The following is an 18473-nucleotide window of genomic DNA, read 5'->3' on the forward strand; positions in this document are numbered from 1 at the left end:
AATAAATAAATAAATAAAATAAATTCAATGGGAAATCGAGCAGCAGCTCTTCTGACGACAGCTGAATCAGTTTTTCATGTAAAAAATAAACGTTTTCAAATGTGAAGATTTTTAGAAACAAAACAGTTGATCAGTTGATTAACAGTGAAAATAACCGTCAGATGAAAACAGTCATTAGCTGCTGTGAGAACTAACTCACACACTGATGCATCAGTGATAATAATCTAAAGGTCAAACAGAGCAGTGCAGTGGTTAGTGCTGTCGCCTCACAGGTTCAAACCCCGGTCTGGGCTCCTCTGTGGGTTTTTCCAGCTTCCTCCCACAATCCCAGTAACATGCACACTGGGTTAACTGGCTGCTCTACACTGCCCCCCCCCGACCCTGACGGATGGATGAATAGACACTTTTACTGAAGGATCTGAGTCACCGATGAGCTGGAGGCGAAATAAACAGGAGGAAAGAATCAAAGTTTAAAATGTTGATCTCCTGATCTACATTTAAAAGTTTGTCACTTATGTCCAGGCAGACTGACAGAGGAAAGGAAAGGAAACAAGGGAAGGAAACACACCTTCTCTCTTGGGTTCATCAGGTTAATTCCAGTTCCTGTAAAATGGCAGAAACTTGCTTTGATGACATCAGTTCTGATCAGCGGGCAGAAAAAGGAGAAGTTGACTTCATAACTGTGCTGTTGTTGTCTGTCTGTCCATCTGTGGTTTGATATTATCGGGAGGTCATGAGACAGCGTGATGACAACAAAAATGGGCACTGAAAAACAAAATGTGGCAAAAAGTGAAGTGAAACTCGGTGACAACATGATACCACAACAACAGACACACACAGAGAGACAGACACTTCAGAGTTAATCCAGGTGTTAGAGTCCAGATGTTCGGTTACAGAGGAGCCAGGCTCTCTGAAACTGAAGCTACTGAAACAGAGCCAAAGTCGAACCGTACAGAGATGGACAGGCAGTCCAAAGAGGGAAACAAGTCCAGAGAGGTGGACAAAGGCAGGGAAGTGAACAGCCTAAGGACAGGAGGGCTTTGGAGGACAACCGGGAGACATGGGACAGCTCAGAGTAGAGTCCAGGAGGCCTACCATTGGTAGGACGTCTGTCCCACTACATTCACACTGTTGTCATCCTGCTCCACTGTCCTTTGGTCTCTCCCTGCTTCTGCTCACTCTCAGCTACTGAAACCAACTGTCAACGTGTTTTCATCTGATCTTCATCATTACAAAGATAAAAATCTCAGTGTGAAACACTTTGGATTTGACTGATCTGACAAACATCACGTGGGACATTATTTTGTTCCTTATCTCATAAAATTATTACTTTAAAAACGAAAACATTTTGATTTGGCAGCAGAAGTGAAGCCCTCAGCTCTGTCACTGCTGTCAGCGTCAGCACCTTCGTCTTCAGGGAAACGCTGAGCCTCGTTTTCTCTTTTCTACTGTTTATCATTTATCATTATATTTATCATTTGTAATAATGAATCACTGCAGCTGAAGGTTCCTCTGGGTTTGGAGCGGCGGTCTGTGGGAGCAGGCGGCTCGAGCAGCAGGACGTATGGCAGCTGAACTGTCGGCCTTTTATGAACAAGAGAAAGCTTCAGCTGCTCCACAGACTCCTCCCAGTCAGATTTCACGTTATGTACACTAACGACACGCGATGTACGTCTGCAGCGAAGCGTCCTGACACTCGCTGTGAAGAAACGTCAGCCACACACTGTAACATCGGGTCGAATCCGTCTGTTCTGGATCTGTGACCAAACTTCATGCACAGTTTTCAGTGCTCAGGTTGTGTTTTTATAAGGTCAAAGAAAAGATTTTTCAGTTGACATAAACATTTGCACACAAACAGCAGCAGAGTCTGTGGAACCTCAAACTGAAGAACAATAAAGTCACTGTCCACAAATGAAACCAGCTCAGTCTTTTTGTTCTTTAAACAGATTTCTGAGGGACTTCACACGGAGTTTTACAGGAACGGTTCTCCTCCCTGTTCAGATCAGACAGAACTCTGATAGAGCTGCTGGGAAAGTTTCACCTGCTCAGACGTTAGCCACTTCCTGCTGAGATTGACAGAACAAATCTCAACGTTTGTGAAAGCGAATGTGAGGACGAGGAGTTCACCTGAAAAGCCCAGAGACGGAGAGCTGAGGTATTTCCATGAAACACTGTTCAATCACACAGAAACATGCAAACACACTGTTGTCATGGTGACGTCACGAAGCTGGCTGACTGATTTTGTTCTGGTTTCATTCAGTCAAATAAAACTTTAACTTCACTGGAAACTGACGATAAACAACAGCTGAGTCAGTGTGTGTGTGTGTGTGTGTGTGTGGCTGTACTTGTATATCTACCTTTGTGAGGACCAGCTTTTGTTTGAAATGTGTGTATGTGCATTGTGAGGACATTTCTGTGCAGCAGCTCAGGGCTTGAATCCTGTGATTTACTCGTTCCTAAAGTCTGTACCATCTCTGACACTGAAGTTCTAATTGTGCAGCCTGATTCACTAAATCAATGTTTGGAAACTAGTTCGTAGTTGCTGAAAATTTGTGAAGAGCTGCTGCAACACAGTCCTGATTAGATTAGACCCGTTAGTGCAGAGATTCAAGTAGAGTCCTCAGAAGTGTAGAAAGACAAACATGGGTGTGTAGGTCAGTATCCTGTGACCTCTGTGTTGTTGTTGTGTGTATTGTGTGTATAGTGTGTTTGTGTCTCTGCAGTGGGTGACCTCTCTGTGTGTTTCAGGACCCTTCCTGACTCCCCTCCCTCCCTTCTCTCACCCTGCTGATGCAGCTGAAATCAGACTCTGTGTTTCCATGAGAACAAAGCCGTCCCCTCTGCAGCAACACAAACACGTCCTGAACAAAGGTGTCCATGTTTCCAGAACTCCGTCCTCCCATAAATCTCAGCAGCGAGCGGCTCTGAGCGGTTTGACACTGCGAGCTGCTGAGCGTCATGCCTCTGCACCGGCGCCGCTCATCCTTCTTGGGACAGCCGTCATCCGAGCGCCCGGCCGCCGCCTCCTGCGGGAGGAGCGGCTCGGTCGGCGCCGCTGCCCCCCGTGGCGTCTTTGTGGGCTCCGCTCCTCCGGTGGGCGGGGCATCCAGCCTGGGCACGCGGGTTTCCCGGCGGGCTCTGGGCATTAGCAGCGTGTTCCTGCATGGGATGAGGAGCAGCACGGCCCCAGTGGTGCCCCGGGCCGGGGACCGGACAGCGGGTCACGGGCCGGCAGCCGGACTGAACAGCTGCCTGATGGAGTACAGAGACAAAGTGAGAGCGCTGGAACAACTGAACCAGCAGCTGGAAGAACAAATACGGCTCTGTCTGGACCGCAAGGCGTCCAGTGCCGGAGCCTGGGGACCGCTCAGGAGGGAGTGGGAGGACGTCTACAGACAGGTGAGGACTGGTGGAGGGACTGTGAGCAGTCAGGTGTGTACACTGAGTGAACAGAGACTAAAACCCTGAACCTGCTCTGACCGTCAGGACCAGAGCTTCAGGTTACAGGTAAACTGTTTGAATAGGACGATGCTTTGTCCTCTCAGTTTGAATTATCTGTCCTGGGTCTCCTCCTCCAGCTCAGACCGTTCTGTCTGAAATCACAGTCTCTGTTACTGAGTGAATGAGTGAACAAGTGAATGAGTGAATGAGGGGCTGATCCCACAGCTGTCCAGTCTCAGCTCAGGTCAGAGTCTGATGTCTGATCGTGTTCAGGTGACGACCACGTGCTGTGAAATGTCAGGACGGTTAATCTCTCACTTTTTGATGAGGAAGTGATGAATCCACTGAAGCGCTTCACTCTCAGGGGAATCCCCAAACTCCTGTGGTGAGGCACACTCATGTTACCACGGTTACCAAACATCGTCATCTAACGGCAGACTTTCTGAGCCGCTGATTTCACGTCACGCTCTGACACCTGCTGTCACAGGTTACCTCAGGTCACGTCCCACTCAGACCAGGTCCAGACCGAACTCTGTTCCAGATCAGTAACAGGACAAATGACAAAACAAACAATAAATAACAACAGAAGAACTAATGATAATGAGACTAATAACAGGACTAATTATAATAATTAATGAGAGTAATCGTGGGGCAGTGGGTGGAGAGGAAGCTGAGTCAGCAACAGGTGTTAATGGGATGTGAATGAGAACAGAAAGAGGGAGAGGAGAGAGGTGCATCATGGGAAGTCCCCCAGCAGTCTGAGCCTATAGCAGCTTAACTACAGGATGGTTCAAGGAAATCCTGAACCAGAACTGACTGAGAGGGGGGACTGAGGGGGACTGAGGAAGACTGAGGGGGACTGAGGGGGACTGAGGAAGACTGAGGGGGACTGAGGGGGACTGAGGAAGACTGAGGGGGTCTGAAGGGGACTGAGGGGGACTGAGACTCTAGTTTCTGTCAGAACTCATAATACAGAATTTTGAATCAGCTGGAGAGTCCGTAGAGACATGTCTTTATGTCCTGAAGTCATGTCTTAAGATGAGCTAACTGATTGGTTCCCTGTGGCTTCACTGACAGGTACAGGTGTGTATCGTCTGTGTGACAGTGGAAGTTTATGGAGTGTTTCCTGGTAAAGTTTCCTCAGGGAAGGAAACATTAGGTGAACTGAACTGGTCCAAGCTCTGAACCTTGTGGAACTTCTTGTCTAACGTCTCTGTTCATGGAGGACGCGTTGTTAACGTGTCCAGACTAAAATCGATCTGATTGGTCAGACCTGAACCAGCTGAGTGCGGCTCAGTTAAATGTTCCAGTCTCTGGGTGACGTTGCCTCAGCAGCCTGGCTCAGCTTTACCTGAGTGTGTGTTTGTACTGTAAATGTAAATGTGTGTGTGTGTGTGTGTGCTGCCCCCTGCTGCTCTCAGTTCTCTGTTTTCCTGTGTATCCTGAAGGTCAGTGAAGCCATCCTGGATAACGCTCGTCTGATGCTGCAGACAGAGAACGTTCAGGCCAACGCCGAGGACTTCAAGGACAGGTCAGAGGTCACAGACACACACACACACACACACAGGTCAGAGGTCACACACACACACACACACACACACACAGGTCAGAGGTCACAGACACACACACACACAGGTCAGAGGTCACAGACACACACACAGGTCAGAGGTCACAGACACACACACACACACAGGTCAGAGGTCACAGACACACACACAGGTCAGAGGTCACAGACACACACACAGGTCAGAGGTCACAGACACACACACACACACAGGTCAGAGGTCACAGACACACACACAGTGAGCCTGTTGCTGCTCTTGCTTCGGTTCCTGGAGACACAGCTGGTCTCAGAGCAGCTGAGCTGTTTCCCTCCAGCGTCTCAGACACAGGAGTGTTTCAGAGTCGCCTCTAGAAACTGAGCTGAAAGTTAAACTAGGACTGGACCCAGTCCTCCTCCGAGCAGGACTGAGAGTTACTGCTGAAGCTTCCAGCATTAGCAGGAGGAGGAGGAGGACTGAGGCGTCGCTGTGCTAACGCTCTGTGGTTTGCACTCAGCGGGGCTTTTCCTGCTCTGACATGTGAACAGCAGTGAATCCTCAGATCCACAAACCACAGAGGGGTTTCAGGTTTAAGTCTGAGCAACACATGCATGATCTCAGGTGTCAGAGCAAGAAAGCTTACCTGCAGACAGTCAGAGGTGTAGAGATGGCAACACAAACCTGAAAGATGATGAAGTGTGGACACTGTGGAGCTGAAAGGAGGCGGCGGCAGGCGGGAGGCGCAGTAACGTCTACCTTCCTCCGGCAGGTACGAGAATGAGCAGCCGTTCAGGAAGGCGGTGGAGGAGGAGATCAGCTCTCTGTACAAAGTCATCGACGATGCCAACCTGACAAAGGCCGAGCTCGAGGATCAGATGGAGAACATGAGAGCTGAGCTACGCAACCTGGAGCACAACCACGAGCAGGTCCCACCAAACTCTGTTCAAAAAACCCACAATTTAACCCCAAATCACAAGACACATATCTGCCCGGCAGAAAAATGAAAACACCTCAGTATTTTAACAAAGATAAAAGACTCAGCACGTTTAATAAGTTCAGCGTTTGAGTGTGAAGCTGCTCTGTGGAGCACTGATCGACTTTCAGCTGTTTGATTATTAACTGAAAAACTATATTATTATTAAATTTGCTTTCTGTGTTTCCGTCTTTAGGACTTTACAGCAACAATATGTAATAAATAATAGTTCCACTCAGTTAAAATGTTTTAGTAAAGAGAAAATAAAAGATCATTAAATTAGGTTTTTTTATTCATAATTAAATTTTAAAATGATTTTTAAAAAGGAATTTAAATAATAACAAAAAGGAAATTATCATTATATTTATCATCTCATTACATTATTTCCTTATAGTCTTTAATTGCTGATATAATGAACTGAGTATGGAACTGAAAACTGGATTTTGAAAAAGCTTTTACTTTATAACAAAGATTTGCTTTGACGGGTTTTTTAAATTGTTTATCAGCAGAATCTGATTTTAAAACTTGTCAATTTGTGACTTTTGTTTTAATTTTGTCTCGTGGAGATGAAAGTGAACTCTGTCTCTTCCCATCTGTCTCTCCAGGACGTCCGAGTCCTCTACAGTCAGATGGCGGGACGCGAGGTGGACGAACCCGATGCTCCCATAGAAACCAGTCTGGACCAGATCCTGGCCTACATCAGGGGCCACTGGGAGAAGGTGACGGAGAGGAACCGAGCAGAGACCGACAGCTACCAGCTGGAGTGTAAGGTGAGGACGTCTCACCTGCACAGGTGTCCTCACAGGCCGGGCTGTTTCTTTAAGGTGTGTTTGACGTGTTGGTGCACGTGTCCCGCAGGAGGCGCAATGTATGAGCAGCAGGCTGAGTCCTGAGGAGGAGCAGGTGGAGGCGCTGAAGGCCGAGTGTAACGACACCGGCTGTAAGATCCAGAGTCTGCAGGCCGAGACCGAGTCCATCAGAGCGCTGGTAAGACTCACGCCCGTCTCCGCCCTGATCGATTCTCACCGTCAGTAAATGTCACGGTCTCACCTCCGTCCTCCCGCAGAAACGAGGTCTGGAGAACTCCCTGAGCGACGCCCGCCACTGGCACGACATGGAGCTGCAGAACCTGGGCTCCGTGGTGTCCAAGCTGGAGGCGGAGCTGGCCGACGTGCGCGGAGAGATCGAGCAGCAGCGCCGCGACTACGACACGCTGCTGTGCAACAAGCAGCGGCTGGAGCAGGAGATCGGCCTGTACCACGGCATCCTGGACGGGGAGGAGAGCCGCTTCCAGCCCGGGGACGCACCGTGAGTCAGCGCAGAGCAACTCTGTCAGCAGCAGCAACATGAGGACAACGCGACGACGACAACACGACAATATGACAATAAAAACATGACAACAACAACACCGACAACATGACGACAATAACAACAACGCGACGACAACACGACAACACAACATGACAACAACACCGACATGACGACAATAACAACAACGCGACGACAACACGACAACACAACATGACAACAACACCGACAACATGACGACAATAACAACAACGCGACGACAACACGACAACACAACATGACAACAACACCGACAACATGACGACAATAACAACAACACGACGACAACAGCACGACATGACAATAAAAACATGACAACAACAACATGACAACAACACCGACAACATGACGACAATAACAACACGACGACAACAGCACGAGAACAACAGCACGACATGACAATAAAAACATGACAACAACACCGACAACATGACGACAATAACAACAACACGACGACAACGGCACGAGAACAACAGCACGACATGACAATAAAAACATGACAACAACAACACCGACAACATGACAACAATAACAACAACGCGACGACAACAGCACGAGAACACGACAACACAACATGACAACAACACCGACAACATGATGACAATAACAACAACGCGACGACAACAGCACGAGAACACGACAACACAACATGAAAACAACACCGACAACATGATGACAATAACAACACGACGACAACAGCACGACATGACAATAAAAACATGACAACAACACCGACAACATGACGACAATAACAACAACACGACGACAACAGCATGAGAACAACAGCACGACATGACAATAAAAACATGACAACAACAACACCGACAACATGACGACAATAACAACAACGCGACGACAACACGACGACAACACAACATGACAACAACACCGACAACATGACGACAATAACAACAACACGACGACAACAGCACGACATGACAATAAAAACATGACAACAACATGACAACACCGACAACATGACGACAATAACAACAACACAACGACAACACAACGACAACACAACATGACAACAACAACACCGACAACATGACGACAATAACAACAACACGACGACAACACAACAGCAGACCTGTGTCATGAGACGCTACATCCAGATTACACAACAGAGCTAAAGTATCAAACAGTGAACGAAGCCTTAGAGAAGCTATAGGACGATCTGCTGACACTAAATCCAGATCCTTGTAAATCACAAACACCACACTAACTGTAAACATCACAACCTCATTAAAATCATTCTGATTACCTGCTCAGGTGTTCAGGTCTGCGCTCAGAGCCCGAGACAGCTGCCAATGCCCCTGCTGCTCCAGACTCCAGGACTGAGCCTCCAGGACCTCCAGGAGCTCAAGGACCGTGATCCCTGTGGAGAACCTGAGGAGCAGATCAAAGCCCAGCAGAGAGTCTCTGGATCTTTGTGTCTATTCAGACTAACGTGGACTCTGCTGGAGGATTTTCCACCTGGTGACGTGTGCAGGTTTGAGCGGCGCAGAGAGCCGGCGACAGGAAGTCCAGAGTGTGAGGCAGTGTTATGTTTTTCCGCTGATGAAGCAGCTGAATGTGACTGTAATGTGGTGGACATCACAGAGGTCCTCAGGTAAACCTGTTCCCTGAGGACCTCACCTGACATAGGCCTCAGATCCAGACCCTAAGGTGTTCTGGGGTTCTGGAGCCACCCGGCCCGATTGGACTCAACAAATTCCATTATTCTTTTGTAACCTGGGTAAAGACATCAATCAAAGTGTGACTTTGACGTCAGAGTCTGGGACTCGGACCAGTGATCTCTGTCAGTGTGGTTTGTGTTTGCTGGTCCAGTTTCCTGAAGGAGAAGCAGGAAAGTGCAGTTAGTTGTTCTCACCCAAAGTCCGGATCCACGGAGTTCTGAGGGTAAGATCCAGGCCGAAAGACAGCAGACAGCACGATGCATGGTCACATGACACACACCGAGGACCAGAGTCAAGTGTTCTACCTGCGTACCGTTTCATGCTGAAGTGATGACATCACAGCAGGTGTTTGGATTTCCTGATCAATAAACTGATTATTCTGATATTTTGAAATAAAAACATGCTGATCATGTTTATGTGTTTAAGCTGCTGCTGGTTGAATAAAGTTTTAAAGTGATGTCAGAAGGTCGAACTCTTCATTTATCCCTGATGGAAACGTTTCTACAGAATCCTGCGTTTTTTACACAGAGTTTGGTGAATTCCAAACGTCTGACCTTCCACCTGAGCTGCTCGCTCCCGACTGAAATCACGTCCACTGTGTCTCATTTAAAGACGTGACTCAGCATAATGAGTCTTTACAAAAACCTCATCTCAAATCAATCAGTGAGATTTTCATCTGATCCTAAAAATCTCTGTTATTTTTACGATTCTTCAACATCAGACGCGTCTGACTCAGAAACAGAAGCAGACGTTTCAACCTGGAAATTCCTTCTTTAATGATCCACAAACTTCTCAGGAAGGAAAACAGACTTTTAAAAAATCATAAATTAATCAATAAAAATAAAAATAAAGATTAATAGAGACGCACGGAGCCTGGAGAGAACCAGCTGAAGATCAGTGCTTCACTAAAATGATCATATATCAACTTAAATATGTTTATTTTACTATGAACTGATCAGATTCTTGTGTATACGACAGAGTTTCTGATTTACTGTGAACCTCGAACTGAACAGTGACCCGGTCCACTGGCAGGGAAAGCTTTCAGCTGCACCTCATGGTTTTCATCCGCAGAGGGAGCCGAACCGCCTCCAACTGACAAATCTATGTGTTGATGAAGACCATGAAATCCAGCTGAATGTTTCCAGGAAGTGGACCTGATCTGTCAAAGTAAAACATTTAGAATGAATCAGATTCCAGGTCACGACTTCTCTGATCATTTAAACTGATGATGGAGCTGGACTCAGGTGGACTCAGGTGCTGAGACTGAGCTGGACTCAGCTCAGTCTCAGTCTGTGATGACTCATAGCTTCAGACTGGGGGGGGCTGATCAGCTGCTGTGATCAGCTCTCAGAGTTGATGATATCATCGATAACGTGTCTAAGGTTTGACTCAGTTCAGAAATTAAAAGCACCTCACGTGGAATCTCTGCCCCCCCCCACCCTCCAGTTCCAGTCTTTGTCCTGCTGAAGGTCCACGTCTCTTACCTCTGTGGACACTGACCTCAGGCTTTTTAGTCTCGATGTTATTTCAGTTGTCAAACTTTGGTAAAGACAGAAGATTTTTCAGTTTGTCTTCTTCACGTGCCTGCAGCTCTGCTTCCTGTCTGTCTGTCTGTCCGTCCATCCGTCCGTCCATCCATCCGCCCGTCTGTTCGCCACAGTTCTTGATTACAGCAACAAAACTGTCCAGTGGCCCCAGAAAACGGATCAGAGCAGTCATCCTGTTTCTTGTCAGCAGCTTTGTTTGTTTAGAGAGGAAGTGACTTCCTGTTGGTCGTTTTAATCAAGTATAAAATCAATATCAATCATTAATCGGTCCACGCGCGCACGCTAACAGCACGATGCTCACAGCAAGCCCGCGTGGCCTAGCTCTACAGTTTTTACCCATAATTCCAAAGGCCTGGCATCAGTGTGCGGCTGTGAGCCCGGCTGTCGTACCGATTAAGCTCAGTGAAAGCCACCGGAGGGCGCCGCCTCCCCGCCTGCAGCCGGCAGTAATGCATCGATCCTCGGCCTCTGATTGGTGGGTTTAGGCCGGCTGCAGGGGGATGCAGCCGACCCCGACCCCCCCCTCGTGGCAGACCATGGGGGCCATGAAGGTCCAGCGGTTGGTGTCGGGGTTGTACATCTCCACGGAGCTGAGGTTGGACTGTCCGTCATATCCGCCCACGGCGTACAGACGGCCCGACGTGGACACCAGAGACACCCTGCTGCGCCGAGTGTTCATGGCCACCAGGAGGCTCCACTGCCCCGAGGCCGAGCTGAACACCTCGGCCCCGCTCAGGAACCCCGACCCGTCGTACCCCCCCGCCACATACATGTGACTGCCCAGAGATGCTGCCCCGTGTCGACAACGCTTGTTCAGCATGGCCGCCGCCGGGTGCCATCGGTTTGTGTGGTGGTTGTAGTACTCCACCTGTGGGGGTGGGGCAAACCAACAAACAAACAAACAAACTTCAGTTTAAAATAAAAACAACAAAAACGTGATGGTTTGTTACAGTTGGTGCTTGATTGACAGATGAAGTGTGACCATGTACTCCACCTGTGGGTCACAGTACAACTACAACTACAACTGCTACTAACAGCACCGATAACCCTCTGAATTCTCTTTCAGACTTTTTCATCCAGACAAAAAGTTTTGTGAAGGAATCAAAACGACTGTGCTCCGTGTTTTTTCGGTGTAAATAAAGGTTCTGAGGTGGAGCGGCGCTCTGGGAGCAGGTGGAGCAGGTGGAGCAGGTGGAGCAGCTGACCAGAGTTCATCCATCACAAGCTGCACCGGTTTGACAGGACGTTATTTTCCGGGCAGGAAACGAGCAGCGGTCAGGATCTGCTGTATCGATCGGTCTGAGTGTGAACTCTGATGAACTGATCGTTTCTGGTGAGATCAATGATCAAACTGACCGTGTTGAAGATCTGTAACCCGTCATGGCCGCCGGAGACAAAGATGCGTCCGTCAAACACCGTCACACCTGCAGCACTGCGACTCGCGCTCATCTCCGTCACCACCGTCCACCTTAACAACAGTTACAACACGGACGTTATCAACATGTGATAAGAATGAGGACAGACAAGAAAAGAGACAACAACCCTGAACACACGTCTGTACGCGTGTACAGACGTGTACAGACCTCAGAAAACAAGATAAGGACAAACGTCTCATTCATGGTGAACATTCATGTCTGACCTTCACGTGTTTGGTGGTGTGTGTGTGAACGTGATGAAGGTCAGCTGACGATCAGTGTTGTCATGTGACCGTGTCACTGAAACCCTGACTGGGTTATAACGTGACCAGGACTCTGAGTCTGCTCTGTGATCATATGTATGATGTATGTGACACGTAATGAAGAATTACATAACGACACCATGCGTATGTTAATGACTGAAACTCGCTGCAGGTGTTTCCTTCCTCTCTGTTCTGTCCACGTCTCTGACTCAGGCAAGTCACATGACTCATGACAGTTTCATACAGAAACCTGGTCCGTGGATCAGCTGTGATCAGCACCGCGTCACGGACCCCTCTGGTTTAATCACCTGTCCGTCTCTGGAGAGTAACACTCCACCGAGTTCAGAGACGATTTTCCGTCGTAGCCGCCGCAGACGTAGATATGTCCGTCAATCACGACCGTTCCCATGGCGCTGTGGACGACAACACGTTTTATTACTCTTCTGTGACATCAGGACCAGCATACTGATCAGTAAGTGTATTGATCAGTACAGATCAAAACTGATAACACTGATCAGACCTGCGCTGGCTGTTCATGCTTGACACCCGCGTCCAGCTGTCCGTCTCTGGGTTGTACACCTCCACCGTGCTCAGTCGTGATTGGCCGTCATATCCACCAATGGCGTACAGCAGCCCATTAACGACGGCTACGCCCACTCTGCTGCGGGCCGTCCTCATTGGCTGACAGCGCTCCCAGAAGTTCCCGATTGGATCGAACACTTCGACCACGTTTAAAGAGTCACCTGGAGGAGAGAACACACCGTCACACACCGCGATGGCCGCCGCTCGCTCACCCACAATCCCACCCATCACTTTTACTGCTTCAGGTAACCGCTCCGACAGGTGAGGGCGTACCTGAGCTGTTGAGTCCACCCACGGCATAGATGAGTCCTGTGATGGACGTGCAGCACCTCTGTCTCGTTTTAAAGGTGGGAATGTGAGGACGCCGCTCCGGCATCAGGTGGAAATCTTTGGCTTCGTCCACCAGGTCTCTGAGGGGAAAGACGGCAGAGTCACAGCTGAGCGGCGCTCACAGAGCTCACCTGGACACGCATGCAGGTTGATCAGCCTCAGCCATAAACCAGGAGGTGAAGAGAAACATGACATCACAGAGATAAACCAATCAGCTGTTAGCTGTGAAATCACAACAAGACTGGAGTCTGATGACTTCACCTGGCTGCAGCACAGCTCCACCCACCCTTAACCTGAGTAGCCAGAGCACCTGGGAACACCTGAGCAGGTGTGCAGGGCCCACAGTGAGCCACTGAGCTGAGTTTCTAACTGTCGAGGTTTCACATGAAGGTGGACTGAGACTGAGCTGAGGACCTCAGGTCCGGGAAGAGGTCCACATGCTGACGGTGGGCGGGACTCACCTGCATTTATGGCAGCAGCGTACAAGTTCGTCCTGCTGGACTCGGTCTGACAGGAACTGAGGTCGGCACAGAGGAAGTCTGATCTTTGACAGCAGCTCCGGCAGCAGAGACTCCCTCCGCTCTCTGTCGTGATGAACCCAGGCCAGCACCGCCTCAAACACCTGCACAGGTTCAAAAGTCCACTGAGCACTGCGGCTGTAAGGACGGTCCCGCTGCTCGGTCCAGGCTGACACATGTCAACAGCCGCTGGACGGAATGTGATGGTTCAGACATTCATGATGCCCAGAGGATGAACCCCGCTGACTCAGAGCATCCTCTGGTTCTCAAACACTAACTTTGTCTCAGTACAGTGGGTGATCTGTGATCGTCAGCGCCCCCTGGTGGACAAACTGATGATAACAAACTGTTCATTTCATCCATAACAACTAAAACTATAAACTACAAAGACCAGGTCCAGGCCCAGGTCCAGACACGGACCTGGACCTGGACCTGGTCCGTGTCTGGACCTTGGTCAGTGCGTGAGTCTGAGGACCTGCTCTGTAAACACGGCTAACATGGTGTAAACATGACGACCTGACTGGTGTGTTTGTCTCTGATGGTTTCAGGTGAGGCGTCTCACCTGTTCCTCTGCTTTAATGTTGAGTTCGTCGCAGTCGACCAGCTCCAGCACCTCCTCCGTCCTCAGACCCAGGAACTCCTCCGACAGAGACACTTCCACAAAGTGCTGGTGGAGGAAACTGTTGGCTGAGTCGTACAGAGTCGTGCACATCATGGTCTCTGCAAACTGACGGACGCCCAGACAGTTCTTCGGATGTAACCTGAACCAGAGATCAGGAGACAGACGGGATCAGGACGGACTGCACGCAGAGAGTTAAAGGTAGAATTCAGAATCAGCACATGGAGACGGAGATTACTGTTTATCCATTGCGACCAGTTTCCTGTCTCTCTCTGTATGTCTCTGTCTGCCTGTCTCTGTCTCTCTGCCTGTCTCTGTGTCTCTGTCTCTCTCTGCCTGTCTCTGTCTGCCTGTCTCTCTGTCTCTCTCTCTTTGTCTGTCTCTCTGTCTGTCTCTCTGTCTCTGTGTCTGTCTCTCTGCCTGTCTCTGACTCTCTCTGCCTGTCTCTCTGTCTGTTTCTCTCTGCCTGTCTCTCTCTCTGTCTCTCTCTGCCTGTCTCTCTCTCTGCCTGCCTGTCTCTCTCTGCTTGTCTCTGTCTCTCCCTGCCTGTCTCTCTCTCTCCCTGCCTGTCTCTCTGTCTCTGTCTCTCTCTGCCTGCCTGTCTCTCTCTGCCTGTCTCTGTCTCTCCCTGCCTGTCTCTCTCTGCCTGTCTCTGTCTCTCTCTGCCTGTCTCTCTCTGCCTGTCTGTCTCTCTCTGCCTGTCTCTGTCTCTCCCTGCCTGTCTCTCTCTGCCTGTCTCTCTCTGCCTGTCTCTGTCTCTCTCTGCCTGTCTCTCTCTGTCTGTCTCTCTCTGCCTGTCTCTGTCTCTCTCTGCCTGTCTCTCTCTGTCTGTCTCTCTGTCTCTCTCTGCCTGTCTCTGTCTCTCCCTGCCTGTCTCTCTCTGCCTGTCTCTCTCTGCCTGTCTGTCTCTGCCTGTCTGTCTCTCTCTGCCTGTCTCTGTCTCTCCCTGCCTGTCTCTCTCTGCCTGCCTGTCTTTCTCTGCCTGTCTCTGTCTCTCTCTGCCTGTCTCTCTCTGCCTGTCTCTGTCTCTCTCTGCCTGTCTCTGTCTCTCTCTGCCTGTCTCTCTCTGTCTGTCTCTCTGTCTCTCTCTGCCTGTCTCTGTCTCTCCCTGCCTGTCTCTCTCTGCCTGTCTCTGTCTCTTATAGAGAGTCTGAACCTGTCCTGAGGAACCTTCTGTTCTTTTTTGATGCTGTAGAAATAAAACTAAATAAAACTGAAGTGAATGAAATCCCATGAATGAACGAATGAATAATCCTCAGAGTTCACTCTGGACGTTGGAAACAAAGATCATGTGACGTGATCCCGTGGTTTGGAGCCGCCTCTGATCGGACCTCCATGTTGGCTCTGCCTGAACTGTAAAGCTCAAACAGAAGTGTTTAACTCCTCAGAGGAAGTTAAACCATCGACGATCCCACAGAGGACGAAGATCATGTGATACAACTGAAAGCTCCGGAAGCTGAAGGGACTCACCTCTCCTGCAGGAAGGAGCAGCAGGCGTCTTTAACGTTCTGCAGCTGCAGGAAACTCGAACCGATCAGAAGAGACTGAACGTTCTGCTGGTCGATCGCAACATGGCCGCTGTACGCAAAGTTTATCAGAGCCTCCAGAGCACTGCGGGCACAGAGGGACTGGTTAAACTGGTGTCAGTCCGGTTAGACTGGTGTCAGACTGGCATGTCTTTGGTTACCTGGGGTCCATGCCCTGCATCAGGATCTCGTCCTGCTTACACTCCACCATGTCGTTGGTGAACATGGCGTGAAAATACGGGATGGAGGCCGCCAGAACGATGCGGTGAGCGCTGAACTTATGGTCCCCGACCTGCAGAGAACAACAGAACATTAAGACGCCGCGCTCAGACCTGGGCGGAGCTGTGAGCTCAGGGCGGCGCAGGATTTATTTGATGAGTTGCAGATTCAGCAGGTTTAATCCTGAGACATGAGGAGGATTAACCTGAAGCAGCTCTGTGAACAGGTGCATCCAGCACCTGTGTGTTCAGGACGCTCTGAGGCTGCGTTTTATTGGTTCCTGATCTTATCTGATCCTTTGCTGCTTCGATCAGAGCTGAACACTGTCACTGATGAAGGACGCAGCTCCACACTCGTCACATCAGCAGCACATTTGTTCATTCAATCATTCATTCGTTCATTCTGTGTGAAACATCCCACTAACTCTCATGCTGCTCCTCTTCTTACTGCCAGCCCGGTGCTGTGCTGCAGGCCTGGAGGATCCACCCTGAACCACCTCCACAGGTCTCTGCACTGAGGATGGAGCCCCTGCTACTGACCCACACTGATGACGTTTCATATTAACTTCACCTGCAGGCCCAGGACCGTGGACCAGACCTGTAGACCAGTCCTATGGACCAGCTGTCTCCATGGACCTCTGAGGATCGGATTAAGACTAAATCTACTCTAAATGACCAACATTGTTCTGCTGCTCCAGCAACTGTCAACTCACCGATGAACGACGGACCCTGCTGCCCGCTGCCTGGCCTCTGGGCTCCTCGGCAGCAGGTCAGAGGTTTGGTTTGGGCCCGTATCGCCGCTAACGGCCCGTGTAACAGGACTGAGAGGTCACCATAACAACAACCCCCGGTTAGCATGTTGTTAGCAGCCTTAGCTCAGCCGCAGCTAGCTTCCTCCTGACGGGCTGCTAGCTGTTAGCTGACAGGCTAACGTCAGCCTCGGGCGTCGTCGGTTCTTACCTTGAGCGTGACGTCACAGAGTTTGCCCTGACGTCGGATCTCCTCCATGACGACATAGCCTCGTGTCGGCAGGTCGTGTACTGAGAAATGAACTAAATCCTCGAGCTCTTCGCAGAGAACGTCTCCCATCGTCAGCACGAGCGGCAGAGCGGCGCTAACTGACCCCTGCGAGCCACCGTAGGCAGCCAGGAGCCGTGACGTCCAGTCAACCGACGGAAACAGGGCTGGTCTCAGCCACCACAATAAAAGACCCTGCCCTTTTCTCTGTAAATACATTTGTTTATTATTAATAATAACAACAATAATATTAATAATAATCCTTGTTTAAAAGGGGAGCATCGAGTTAGCACGTAAATCTACTGCATCTGCTGCCGACAATAATATGAAAAACATGATTATGACTTCCGCTTTGGTGTTTGGCCATCAAAATAAAAGTTTAAAGTTTCTGAAAACGTATTTTGCTTTTATTGCAACATGCAGGGGAAGAGGAAGTACGAAAATTCTTAAGTACAAATGAACTTACAGTAACAACTGTACTGAATTATATTATTTTTATACAGTATTACAGTAGAGTATTGTGTATTAGATTATTATCTCTCACGCATAAATGTTTATGGCTGCAGCTGCTGGAAGCGGAGTTTGTTGGCACTCTGCTTTTTTCAGTCTGGGTGAATCCAAACCCATTACCATGGGAGCTGCCAATTAACTGTCTGTCAATTAACTAATTGATTAATCAACTGCTGGGTCGTCTAATTTTTAACAGGATCCTCATTTATCAACTGTTCATATGCTCTAAATGAAGAATCTGAATGTGAGGAACTTGCAGCTGGCAGAGACATACCAACAGCACCGGAGGAAATGGAGAGTTACTGGATGCTGTTGTTTACGTGTTTGGGATCTTCATGATGAACCTGTTGCTCATTAAAATCCCTGAGACATAATACCTGACCAAAACATCCATTTATCTGTTACCTGGCTCCTGTTCTTTTATCTCTCTGTCTGATTTTCTTCATGTCATCATCATCATCACGTTCTCAGTTGTATTGATATGTATTGACTGATTTGCTGATGTAATAGTTACAGTATTTCCACAGGTCAAACCGGTTTGAGTTTCAGAGGAAAGATTCTCATCGATAGCTGAAACGGAAAGAAAGAAAGAAAGAAAGAAAGAAAGAAAGAAAGAAAGAAAGAAAACAAACAAACAAACAGGAAGAGCTTAACGTGCGGCCTCTCTTCATCTCACTGTGATCAGAGTACACGGTTGGAATGAAGTCATCGCAGAGCGCCCGGTTCTACGTTTGGGATGGTTTCCGGATAGCTGCTGTACCGAGCTCAGTTTTAACTTTAACGCTGCCAAACGAGTTGTTCACATAAAGTCAGTTTGGAAACGAAACGTCTTCAGCTGATCAAACGGAAGCGACGGGAGAGAAGGAGAAGAGCTGCAACTGATCTGTTCGGAAGCTTTTTCTACATTTTCTTTTATTATGAAATGAATTTCTGTATTAAACCGTCAG

At 48.9% G+C, this 18473-nt stretch overlaps 2 protein-coding genes across 2 annotated transcripts; one reads left to right on the forward strand and one right to left on the reverse strand.

Moving 5' to 3' along the window:
• Nucleotides 1–2958: 2958 nt before the first annotated feature.
• On the forward strand, nucleotides 2959–9432 carry bfsp2 (beaded filament structural protein 2, phakinin). Its single transcript, XM_041055487.1, has 7 exons — nucleotides 2959–3399; nucleotides 4890–4972; nucleotides 5752–5908; nucleotides 6561–6725; nucleotides 6814–6942; nucleotides 7022–7263; nucleotides 8575–9432. The coding sequence occupies exons 1-7, from the start codon at nucleotides 2959–2961 to the stop codon at nucleotides 8675–8677; spliced, it is 1320 nt and encodes a 439-aa protein (XP_040911421.1). The 3' UTR covers nucleotides 8678–9432.
• Nucleotides 9433–9736: 304 nt separating this feature from the next.
• Nucleotides 9737–18394, reverse strand: klhl18 (kelch-like family member 18). The gene is made up of 10 exons (XM_041054695.1): nucleotides 16960–18394; nucleotides 15943–16073; nucleotides 15726–15866; nucleotides 14199–14397; nucleotides 13580–13740; nucleotides 13062–13198; nucleotides 12727–12949; nucleotides 12515–12619; nucleotides 11885–11996; nucleotides 9737–11396 (listed from the first exon to the last, which is right to left on the reverse strand). Exons 1-10 carry the CDS (start codon nucleotides 17233–17235, stop codon nucleotides 11010–11012), a joined length of 1872 nt encoding a protein of 623 aa, XP_040910629.1. The 5' UTR covers nucleotides 17236–18394; the 3' UTR covers nucleotides 9737–11009.
• Between the last annotated feature and the right edge of the window lie 79 nt (nucleotides 18395–18473).

Source organism: Toxotes jaculatrix, chromosome 14 (assembly GCF_017976425.1).
Source record: "Toxotes jaculatrix isolate fToxJac2 chromosome 14, fToxJac2.pri, whole genome shotgun sequence".
Taxonomy (NCBI): Eukaryota; Metazoa; Chordata; class Actinopteri; family Toxotidae; genus Toxotes; species Toxotes jaculatrix.

Coding starts and splice junctions, on each gene's coding strand:
- bfsp2 (XM_041055487.1), top strand. CDS start 2,959: ATGCCTCTGCACCGGCGCCGCTCATCCTTCTTGGGACAGCCGTCATCC. Junction 5,909..6,560: donor TGGAGCACAACCACGAGCAG/GTCCCACCAAAC, acceptor CTGTCTCTCCAG/GACGTCCGAGTCCTCTACAG. Junction 7,264..8,574: donor TTCCAGCCCGGGGACGCACC/GTGAGTCAGCGC, acceptor TTACCTGCTCAG/GTGTTCAGGTCTGCGCTCAG.
- klhl18 (XM_041054695.1), bottom strand. CDS start 17,235: ATGTATTTACAGAGAAAAGGGCAGGGTCTTTTATTGTGGTGGCTGAGA. Junction 13,741..14,198: donor ACATTAAAGCAGAGGAACAG/GTGAGACGCCTC, acceptor GAACCTGTGCAG/GTGTTTGAGGCGGTGCTGGC. Junction 11,997..12,514: donor TACTCTCCAGAGACGGACAG/GTGATTAAACCA, acceptor ACTGTTGTTAAG/GTGGACGGTGGTGACGGAGA.